At 33.8% G+C, this 12,545-nt stretch overlaps 2 protein-coding genes across 2 annotated transcripts in view; both read left to right on the top strand.

The window, feature by feature from the left end:
* The window catches only part of LOC140451283 (uncharacterized), a 134,415-nt gene that overhangs the window by 38,738 nt on the left and 83,132 nt on the right, over nucleotides 1-12,545 (top strand). Inside the window, exon 4 of the mRNA XM_072545026.1 lies at nucleotides 9,690-9,825. Within this exon, the coding sequence (XP_072401127.1) occupies nucleotides 9,690-9,825 (136 nt within the window). The remainder of the gene's footprint in view (nucleotides 1-9,689; nucleotides 9,826-12,545) is intronic.
* LOC140449944 (uncharacterized) lies at nucleotides 858-1,732 on the top strand. The gene is made up of 2 exons (XM_072543360.1): nucleotides 858-934; nucleotides 1,051-1,732. The coding sequence occupies exons 1-2, from the start codon at nucleotides 924-926 to the stop codon at nucleotides 1,730-1,732; spliced, it is 693 nt and encodes a 230-aa protein (XP_072399461.1). The 5' UTR covers nucleotides 858-923.

Raw genomic sequence — 12,545 nt, forward strand, 5'->3', positions numbered from 1 at the left:
TAAGAAAATAGGAAAGGTAGATACTGAAATATATATGTGTAAAGAAGATAGATTTGGACGCCAACTGGTTTTTATACCAAATACCAGTAAAAATGAAAAGAGAATAATGAATCAATTAAGTAACGACATAATTCTGATACAATCTATATCTGAGAAAATATATAAAAAAATAAGAGATACAATGAAGGATATAGAAGAATATGAATTATGACAGAAGATATGGAAATTGGAGAATAGAATTAACGAAATATATTAACATAAGAAAGAAAGCAGGCAATGTAGCAGTTATAACGCTACAGACTATATGCCTAAAGATGTAAGATCTCAAATTAGTATACTCTTTTTATTTCAGAAGGATATTTAAATATTTAGTCTAAACCCATTAATGGCCAAAGAATCAAAAACGAAACATTTTTTTAATTATTTTTTTTTCTACGATTTTCATATGATGATTATTATATTTTATGTATGGGTCTTTCATATAGATAGTTTATTGACGTGTTTGTTATCTTAATGGTCTAAATTACGTGCTGCATAGTTTTTAAAATAATAAACAAAACACTCCAAATTTACTAGTATCTGTCCGTGTCGTTTGAGCTCGCATAATATATCACAAGATATTTAAAATTCGACCAAACCAGCATTCTTTGTTCAATTAGAGATTGTAGAATGATATTATCCAAACATAATTTGAAATATGACTACTCAGAAAATTTTATAACACTTTAAAGATAATGTTTCGTTTACGAAACTTTGGCGCGATCCGTGAATTTATGATCCATATTTGATAGTCTACTAATAATACAAAAATTTTTAGTCTTAGCTATTATTTCCAACTGTGTAGTGGTTTCTTTGATATAATAGTGAGTTACTCGGTAGTAGCTATTTTTTACAATTTTGCAGTATTTATACGGTGAATCAAGATGTCCAGAGGGTATGGCAATTGGCTAAATTTGTTATTAGTGTTTTGTAAATGCCATATACATATTATTATCAAATTTGTAATCATTTACATAATATACATGTTCTGAAAGGATATTTTATTTTTAGACTATCCGAATATCAAATGAAGAGACCTCTTTCAGTGAAAGAATTGCAAGCTATACTGGAGGATGATTCTGATTTAGAAGAAGCGGATGAGATAGATGCAGTTTATATACCTCCTTTAGTTAATGTGTTAACAGATGAAGAGGATTTGGATGATAATCTTCTTATAGAGGAAGAAGCTTTGACTGATATCGCTGGTACATTCGAGATTTACACAAGGTCTCGAGAAGAGGCTAAGACGCCCACAGAATCCATATTGGAACCATCTACAACTAGGGGGAAGAAAAGAAAAGTAAATTCCGAACGAAAATGCAAACCAACGCAATATACACCTGACTGGTCTAAATCGTCAGAAAACTATTCCTCTTCTCCAAAAGACAATGAATTTAATAAAAAGGAAGAAATAAAGCTTAGACTGGCTGGGAAAACACCATTTGAAATATTCTCTTTATTTTTTGAAGATATTGTATTCCAGAAGATACTCGAATTCAGCCTGACGTATGCCCGGGACAACAACAGACATAATTTTAAACTCTCTCCAGCTCAACTGCAGAAGTTTTTTGGTATTTTAATCCTTACCGGTTATCATACACTTCTGGCGTGTGATATGTATTGGTCAAGAGACCCAGATAAAGGCGTGGAGCTGGTGAAACATAAAAAGAAATCTTCATGTCTCCGACAATAATGACTTAGACAAAAATGATAAATTTGCCAAAATACGTCCATTATTTTTGCTGATGAACGAACGATATTTGCAGTTTGGACTATTTTCTCATAATATGTCTATAGATGAACAAATGGTTCCTTATTTCGGCCGACATTCTGCAAAGATGTTTATGAAGGGTAAACCAGTGCGCTTTGGCTTCAAGGTCTGGTGCTTGTGTAGCTCAGAGGGATATCTATACCAATTCATTCCTTATGGTGGCGCAAATCCAGAAAGGCAGAAATCACAATACACATTAGGGACGCAAGTAGTTGTGGATCTGCTACGTGTAATGCAAAACCCTTCAGAACATAGAGTTTTCTTCGACAACTTCTTTTCAATTTATGCACTATTTCACATTCTAGGTGAAAAAGGAATTTTCTTTACTAGCACCGTGAGAGAGAATAGGTTACCAGGATGTCCTCTACAAAGTAGCAAAGTGCTTGGAAAGAAACACAGAGGCGAGTTTGATCATGCTTTCGACAAAAAGGCAGAAGTATCAGTTGCAAGGTGGAACGATAATCCGTTGTAACTGTAGTCAGCAACAATGGAACGGTTCATCCAATTGTTACAGTTAAAAGATATAATCGGAAGCTACGAAAGGAAGATTCAATACCTCAGCCCAATATGATTAACGATTATAACCGATATATGGGAGGTGTTGATCTCCTAGATAATTCGGTATCAAATTACCGGATCCGAGTAAGAAGTAAAAAGTGGTGGTGGCCCTTGTTTATGAACCTCGTGGATTGCACAGTTGTAAATTCATGGAGAATTTACAACATTGCAAATGATTCTCGAGTCTCCCAATTGAAATTTCGTTCTTCGTTGGTTTTGTCACTGATACAGAACGAAAAAAGATTTAAGATAAAAACCGCTGCTGAAAAAGATGATTCCGAATCAGACCCAGAGCCAAAGACATCCACATCTACATGGGGTCGTCCTTCTAAAGGAAGTTTACCTTCTGATATTCAATATGACCAGACTGGTCATAATATCGTTCGCGAAGAGGATGGACGTAGACGGCGGTGCAGACTGTGCAAAACTAATTCTGTTTATATGTGCGAAAAAGGCAAGGTTCACTTGCATGCTGACTTTTTTAGTGCTTTCCATAAAAAATGAGATGCCATAATGGCGCTACTGCCATACTACCAGACAAGTAATCATTTTATTTTACATAATTAACTATTGTAGCAACACCTTTAGTTTTAATTGATAAAACCAAGAAATTTTATTTACACACTATAAAACGTATAATTTTCAATTTACTACATATATTATGCCAAAGTTTCGTTAACGAAACATATTCATTTTGTATATTGCAATTATTAATATTTATAATTTTAAGTGAAATATGGTTCTTATGCCTTTATTTATAAAGTATATAAACTTTATGGCCATTAATGGGTTTAGAAAAAGTACTAGCAAACGCAGATGCTTGTCTTGGTCTGTATGTATATAATGTCTTGTCAAAACGTATTTATTTGGAAGAAGTTATACATCCACAAGAAGTTATACATGTATTGTGTTGACGACATTAAACAGAACGAGATGCAATTATTAAAATTCAAAGCTTATGTCTGAAAAAAAATAATTCTCTTGAGTGTCAAATAACCAAGTTAAAGTAAAATTTTACCATTTGGAAGAGTGATTTCATCGTTTAAACGCCGAATGTCCTTAAATTAAAATGTACTTAGCGGCCCCCGAAAACTACCCGCTTAATTTGCGTTTTCTCATCAGAAATCATAGAATATATAATTAGTACATTTATTTGTGCTTCTCTATAGCAGACGTAATCACAAGATGCCGTACAGTGTAGCCGATTCTTGTTCACAAGTAGCAGTTATGGTCATATTAACCTGAATTCTTCGACGCAGCGATTATTACCGACAAAAAAATTCCAAAAAAATGAGTTTTTTCAAAAGTAAAAATTAAGCACAAAATTGTATTGAAATAAATTTTATGTATGTACATGTTCCGTTTTGTTACATATTTAAGTTTATAAAATAAAAATTGATATGTTACATTTCAGTTCCATTCCGTTTCAAAAACTTGGCAACTTCGGAATTTGTAAAGCATCGTAGCGGTAATACCACCGCAACTGCTGAAGCAAAAAACATTCATTTACATAGGCGGTGCTGGCGGGAGTGCTTCTGTTGCCTTTTGTGATTATATTTTTTGCGGTTGAAGTTTGTGGTGATAATCCTTGTGTAATTGGAGTTTGTCGTTTTATAGTAAATTTTTAATTATATTTTGTGATTATTAAAATATAATGGACAAACAACCGAGTTGTTCCAAGAGAAGACAGCAAAATGTTAACGTCAGAAGAGAAGGTAGTGATACGATATGAAGGAATTGAATTGCATGATGCAGAAAAATGGCATCAAATATTAGCCAAGCGGTCGATATTTATAGCAGTTTAACAAAAGTATCCATTAGCTGTATTTATCAGATGCCTAAAAATACATCGGAAAATAAAAAGCAAGTAAAACGTAAAACTGGAGGTGGAAAAAACATTATTTTGGATGACGAGACAAGACATTTTATTTTCAGAGTAAAATTCCAACACTGAAAAATTTCTCAAGGGTTCGAAAACAATTACTTTTTACCCAAGATATCTCGTAGAGTATTAATCAGAACTATGCGCGAAATGAAATTTCGATATGTAAAAACAGAAAAAGTGTGTTATTAGAAAAAAAAAAAGAAATTATTGTGTGGAGAAGAAAATATTTTAAAGAAATACGCACACTTCGCAGCATTGAACGGAAAACATATTATTTGGATGAAACCTGGATTAACGAAGGTCATACAGTTGGAAAAGATTGGCAAGATTTAAATGTCAAAGGTAAACGCGAATCATTTATAGAAGGCTGCTTTACAGGATTAAAAGCTCCATCAGGAAAGGAACGACGTTTAATCATTATCCATGTAGGAAGTGATACAGGGTTCCTTGATGATGGTTTGCTTCAATACGAGTCAAGAAAAACAGGAGATGATTATCATAAAGAAATGACTTCCGAAGTATTTGAGCGCTGCGCGCTGGTTTAAGAGAATCTTAACAAAATTAGGACCTGATCAGGTCACGTCAATACACGTTTTAGCGTAACTGCCGCGACAGCCGGGTAACATCAATAAGCTTTCTGCAAATTTATTTGTTTTTTTTTATAGCTTTTTGTAACAATAAAACACTGAAAACTTTGTTTTTGAAACTTCCACAAAATTTATTATAAAATCTTATCACTACAGCTGTTTCGGCAGAGTACCTTTTTCAAGTGATCTATATATGGTATGCATTTACACATTATAGTCTTTAATCAAATAGATTGAGGAGGGGAGAACTCTTTGTCTCAAGTTGGTTAAAGACTATAAAGTGGTTTCGTTAAAGACTATAAAGTGTAAATGCATACCAAAAATAGATCACTTGAGAAAGGCACTCTGCCGAAACAGCTGTAGTGATAAGATTTTATAATAAATTTTGTGGAAGTTTTGAAAACAAGCTTTTCAGTGTTTTATTATTACATAAAATGAATTTACATCAATTAACGGTCGAATTCATCAATTATACCTTTTTGCTTACGGCATTCTGTATTTTTAGGGGAATGTAGGGAATTAGCCACAAAATATATTCAAATTTTTAATTTACTGACGTTTCGATCTCTATGAAGAAACCGTTTTCAAATATATAAATTATAGATATATTAATTTTTTATAGCTTTTTGCTTGTGGAATTCTGTATTTTTAGGGAAAATTTTGAAAATCAACCACAATATTTCTATTTACATGGTTAATTTACTGACGTTTTGATCTCTATTCCAGAGACCGTTTTTAAAGTTAGAAAAAAAAAGAAAATAAATAATATAAGATTATATAAATAATATTATATAAATATATAATAATAAACAAATTAAATAAATGTAACTATCGTATATATCTTTTTTCTTATAAAATTCGTCTATCTCTTTATCGGGATATGCTGCGGTTGGAGGGTATACTTGAATAATTTTCAGGGAGATGTTCTCATTTACATTTAGCCTAATCATTGCAATTCTTTCAGATATTCCTACAAATTGCTCTACTTTATGTGCATATCTCTTGGAACTTATAAATCCTACGCCATCTAGGCTTTGTTCTTTTCACCCTTTGTAATATAGGACGTTACCGGACTCTAGTGTTATGCACTCTTCCCCTTTTCTTTTTACCTCTGCTAGACCAATTATGTCCCATTTTAAGTCCTTGATGTCTTCTTCGAGTTTGTAGCCTTTTTCATCTTTGCTTAAGGATCTTATATTTAGAGTTGCGATGTTCAATCGTGTGATTTTTGGCGATTTCTTGCTTCTCCCAGATTCCATGAAGCTGTCCTTTTTTCCAAAGGAGTGGAATTTGCCATTACTGTATGGTCTACCCACCTGGGGACCCATTTCTTTTATTTTAGATATCGCCATATTCTTGTTAGGAGGTTTTTAAACCTTAAAACAACACGCTGGCTAGACGGGTTGGTGAGTGATTTTATACAATACCTAAAATCAAGGGATTGCCACTTCCGCCATCCACACCGTACCGAAGGTATTCTTCTCCTTCATGGCTGCCGTTGTGGATTTCATCCGTGACCCTGGACAAGGTACCCTAAGCAGGTACTAGTTTCCCGGGTCAGGAAACACCTGGCATTTGCGAAGGGCACGATTAATTCATTATTCCTGGTGGGACTATCCAAAGGAGTTTCTACCCGTTACCCGCTACCCGTTCCTACGCAAGCATTGCAGTTAACATTTATTTATCAGTTTTGTGTATTTGATTTTACATTACTATAATATGTTAAATATTTAAATAATGTAAAAAAATGTCTCGATTTGGTTGATTAAACCATTAAACATATAGATTTCCTTTTATTCTAAGAATTTAATATTTTAATTTAGAAAACAGTCGGTTCACAATTTGTTGATAGCTCACTACAAGTTTAACCCTAATTAGAAAACTGAAATACAGAGAGGATAGGTAATACGATATAATAGTAAAAACCAACCTAAAACTGACGGTTTAAGACGTTTTCGACTAACCCACCTTATATCTGAAGGAATATAATACCTTATAATCCTATTACGGGGGTATTTTGAATGGTTAGAAATGAACGACCAGTGTCGTAGAGTATATGATTGAAACATTTATTTAAACTAAATAAATATATTTTTTAAATTGTACTTATGTAAATTGTATTTTTTAATAAAACTTATTTATTTTATTCAAAAATAAAAAGTTTCTTGCCATTTGTAAAAAATACATTCATTTAATTAAGGAAAAAGTCGCCAAATGTCGCCTGGCAAAATTTCCAATGTGTTTTAAATGTATCCATTATTTTCGAATCCGGAGAAAACTAATTAATATTTTTAAAAAATTTAAACGCAGAATGAAAGATTACATTATTACTCAGGGCAGAAAGTCCCTGAAAACTTCTACAATGTTTATTTTAATATGTTATGTAACAGGGGTGAAAATAAAAGAGAAAATATAGTATAATTTTTAATTGAAAATATTGCACGCAAAAGAAACTTTTTATTTATTCTAAAAAATATTTCATTCTGCCTTTAAATTTTCCAAAAATGCTTTTTTTTTAGTTTTCTCAGGATTTGAAAAAAAAATGGATACATTTAAAACACATTGAACATTTTGACAGGCGACATTTTGCGCCTTTCTCCTTTAATACCTTACGATTACAACTATTACTTACGTTATATAATTACGATTAGAAAACTATTCAAATTCAAAATAAATAGGATCAACTTCGGAATCCGAGTCGTCTTGGGGGTTAATAATTAGGTTAATAATCTCTACGGTCGCATCAATTATGTTATCAAGATCCCACATTTTTTGTTCTTCTTCTATTACATGTCTTACTGCATCTTTCCAGTTTTATTTTGTAATATGTTATAAAGACTCGTATAACAATTCACGTACAGCTTGTATTTTATATGACGTATTTTTTCTAGCCACATAACTTTTCATTTGTGGCTAAATGAGTTCAATTGGATTTATTTCGCAGTGGTAGGGTGGGAAGTCTAAAGACTGTGATGTTTCGCCTTTCCGCCATTTTGTCAACTACGTATTTCTTGAACTTAGATTTGTGTTGCCGGGCAATTTTTAAAAGTTCTGCTTTTACCATTCTATCTTCGTAAGGCAGATACTTATTCCGCAGCCAGTCAAGAATATCCTGTTTCTTCCACGCATTCGTTAGAAGTCTTTCTACTAGTCGTGAATGATAAGGTGCATTCACTAATACCATAATTGAATTTGGTGGTATGTGTTCAATCATTTGCTCAAAATACTCTTCGAAAACATCAGCTGTCATCTCCTCGTGATAGTCTTTTGTGCTTTTGGAATGAAATTCCAACAAACCATGCTTAACAAATCCTTTTTCACTGCCAATGTGAGAAATTATTAATCTACTGCCTTTACCAGAAGGTGGGGAGATACCAGTAGACCAACCTTCCATAAAGGCTTGCCTGGAGCTTAATATATTTTTATCTGGCCAAATTTTTTTAGAGTATGACCTGAGTTTACCCACGTTTCATCCTGGTAGAAGATGGGCCTTTCTTCAGCCCGGAATTTTCGTATGAATCTTAGATAATTTCTTCTCCAACATCATCTTCTCCTCCCGGTCAATCAAAAGTGATTTTCTGTCTGATTTCTCCCACCGGAAATTTAATTCTTTTAAAACTTGCCACAATTTAGTTCGTCCGATATGAGGCAAATCCGGGTCGTCTCTAACTTCTTGTAAAATTTTGTTTAGGTTTGGTATTTGTTTTTTGAAAAAAAATCTATGAATTGTCCTTCGAATACCATTTTTTTCAAATTCATCAATTTCAATAGGCTTTTTCCCTCTCTTTAAGTGTTTGTTTGGGTTTGGGTTAGCTATACCGTGTTTTTTTCTTTCTGATAGGAACCTATATAAAGTTTACTCTCCTACGCCAGTCATGTTGGCACAACTTTCGACTATGTTGCGAACAGTGTTTGTGGGATTCTGAGAAACCAGAGCATCGTGAACATTCAGGACAATAGTCTTCTCTCTTGGTAAATAGACAGACTTACTGACTGTACGCAACAGTACCGGTATAAAACTTGATGATGAAGCCATCACAAACAATCCAACAAAACGAGCACGAGCGAAAGGTACGCGATATGTTCGTAGGTATATGGAATAAAAAATCACTCACGCACTGCATATAATTCGCAAAAGAAATATTCGAGACGCTAATTACTGCCGTAGACGCGGAAACACCGACGAGCCGTAAATTACATGCGATCAAAAACGTACTAAACAAAAAAACTGTTTTTGTTCGTAATAACTTCACCCTTTCAAGTTAAGTTTCGAATATAATTATATTATTAAAAATCTGGAGAATTCCATCTTAATTATCTTGAAACGAATAGTACCTTCGGATATGAATTCCAGTTTTTCTAGTAAAGTGATTAAACGCGAAGATTAGTATTGAAATATCCAAAGAGATAAGTTATTCTTATTTACAAAATTGTTAATGGTTAAATTCTTATTTTTATTAATATAATATAATAACCAACATTAGTCATGAAAGTTTTAATTGTTTTTTTGCTAAATATATTAGTATTAAAATATTATCAATATTATATATAACAGTATTAAAACATTATATTATTATTTAATGAATAAACACCTTAGAAACGCCTATGATTTACGACCGTTTTATGAGTTTGAGGCATATTTCGTGCTCTCAACAATTTGTGAACGAAGAATAAATTTTCAAAATTTTATGCATCATGGATGTTGTTTTAGTATAAACTACCACAGAAATATCACCAGACAAATTCGCTATAATTTTAATACGTGGCAAGTAAATTGCAGTGCACAATTGCACATGCCGCAATTTAATTATATAATGTACCAAGTTCAATAACGCATTTTGTGTTGCAGTTATGGCGACATGCGGACAAACGATAAGAGAGAACGGCACTTACTTCGTGAATAATGAATATCCCAATCAGTACGATGGCACTGGATCCTGTCAACTTAGTTTGATTAAATCCAGTCCGGATGTCTGTCAATTCAGGTTAGTAATTGTGAATTCTGCTTTGTGGTAATATCTTGCAATGAATTGCATTTCGGAAGTGGGTGATTAGATGTGTAGAATTAATTTGGAGCTGGTATGAATTTCTAATTCACATGTATTATATCTGGAATTCGTATATACTTTTTTTATTTAGATAATGACATCGACCAAATAGTCATTAGCGACAAATTCTAAGGTGTTACTTAGTAAGAGTATAAGTGAAAAACTATTACTTTTCGGAAGAGGGTGTACAAGGTTTTAATTGACTATATTTTTATTTTATTTTATGGATTTTGTTTGAGTGTCGAATATCTCGTGTTATAAACATACAATTAATAGATCTTAACCCATGAAGGACGAAGTTTTCGAAAATCTTTATTTTACATAAATAATACAAATAACTCTTATGAATGGACAAAACTTACTTAGAAAAAGACAAAAATAATTATTAAATATATTAAAACCTAAAAATATTGCCTGTTGCCAAATGGCAACGCTAGGTTCCTATGGCTACATTAACCGAATGAAATAAAAGTAAAAAATATTCTATGAAATTGAGAGATAATCAGCAAAAAACTTTCTATAGCTGTGTATGAAATTTAACATTACACTTTGTGCACAAACCTACTTCACATTTGGCGCATCCTGTTCTCATGATCGACCTGCATTCTTCACCTGCACACCTAATTTTCTTTTTATTTGGTACTGGTTCCAGTAAATGCCCAACTCCATCGTATCTAATATCATCAGATACTCTATGAAAGGAACGACTTGAGAGTGAACTACACGGTCGGCCACCTTGTTTTGCAGGCACTCCATATTTGGTCAGATAGGCTTGCACAATTTCACGCCTAAACTCTAACTATGTCAACTTGTTGCCGGATTTTTTATGAAGCACCCACGCATTTTGTATAGTCGCATCTAGCATCCAGGTAATCAAGCTCCAGTACCATTTTTTTGCCCTCATTCCTATTCTAAAGCGGTTTATATTTTCGTCCATTAGGTCGGTGCTCCCCATTGCATTATTATATTTACCAATCAGGCATGGACTTTGAACCTGGATGATTTTCTTTTCAGCTTGTGAATATCTTTTCACGGGCGATTGTGGTTCCACCCCATAACATGTTGACGCTACACTTACGGCGCTGTTATCCAACCATCTTACAACTATAATACCAGTTTCTCTCTCGAGAATCGACTCTACATCACCCCTTTTGCGTTTCTGCATATTAGCTTTCGATTCTATAGGGCAGTTTTTGGGAATGCGATTTTCCCGTATTGTTCCGGTAAGGCTATAGCCACGATCCTTTATATGTTTCAAAAGGTGGAGGCTCGTAAATAAATTGTCGCAGAAAAATTTGTAGGGTAATCTTGATTTATCATTGGGCAGTTCATCGAGCATTGTGACGAATGGAGCCGCACATGCTCCAAAAACTTTATAATAATGATTATTTGCTTTGGGATCGGTTCCTTGGTACATGTTGAAGCTTACAAAATACCCACTTTTAGTGTTGAGGCACCAAACTTTGTATCCGAAACGAATCGGCTTTCCTTTTATGAACTGTTTACATGAGTGGCGTCCAAAGTATTTCACCATAGATTCGTCGTAATTTAATTCGCCTTCAGGGACGTAATATTCTTTATATTTTTTCTGTAAATAGTCAGCTAAGGATCTGATCTTGTAATATTTGTCCCTTTCATCGATGGCTTCATTATTTGCAAGGTGGAAAAAACGCCAAATTGTAAGGAACCGATCTCTTCGCATAGCGTCCATGACCATTGCATTACCCATATTGCCTTTCGTATCCCAGTAAAATTTTTTTCCCGGGAGCCAATTATACCCCGATAGAATCAAAATGGCAAAGAAACACCTCATTTCTCCTGCGGAAATTTTGGGGTCGGGAAAGTTCTTCTGTAGTGCATAACTCGTGCATTGGTTGAGAATGTAACTAATTATATCTTCGTCGAAAAATAATTCGAACATCTCGACAGGTGTCAACGTATTGAATGGTTCGTAGCTATATTCTGGGAAACTAGCGGCATTGTCGACCAAATCTCCCGTTATCCAATTTAGGGACTTGTATTTAATTTTCTTCACTTGAGAGGTAGTTTGTGGGATGAAACTTCCGCTGCTTTCCTGGGAAATATCCATCGCTTGAACTGCATCTTCTTCGATGTCGTCATCCTCCTTGTCTGCTTCTTCGCCATACATTTGCACCTCAACATTTGCTTCCAGCTGTTTTCTAGACAGATTGTCGATGAATCCTCCCCCATCCTCCTCGCCAGAATCTTCATCAGTAAGGTCTCCAATATTTGGGGGCTCAACCTAAATATTTCTAACGTTGACGTCATCTTCGTAAACCATGTTCAAAGCTTCTTGTAGAGAGAAACCCCGCCTGAAAAAACAAGATGCCTGTAGATACTAGCGTTGCCATATGGCAACGCGATGAATAAAAACGAAATATTGTAAAAGATCGCTTTTTTTCAAGGGTTGTCAAATATTCACAGAGGGAAAATGACCTTTCTATTAGAGCATAATTGTTACTTTAGCCACTTAGATGTAATAGTTATTCAGAAGTAATTGACAAATTGAGCTACTTACACAAATCTTATATCCATTTTTACAACTATCAAAAACGGTGACTATAAAATCTCACAAACACCAACGAATTAAGTTTTTGTTAGGTGTATATCTTCAAATCACTTATTTTCTGCAGACC

The sequence above is a fragment of the Diabrotica undecimpunctata genome, chromosome 9, assembly GCF_040954645.1.
Source record: "Diabrotica undecimpunctata isolate CICGRU chromosome 9, icDiaUnde3, whole genome shotgun sequence".
Classification (NCBI taxonomy): Eukaryota; Metazoa; Arthropoda; class Insecta; order Coleoptera; family Chrysomelidae; genus Diabrotica; species Diabrotica undecimpunctata.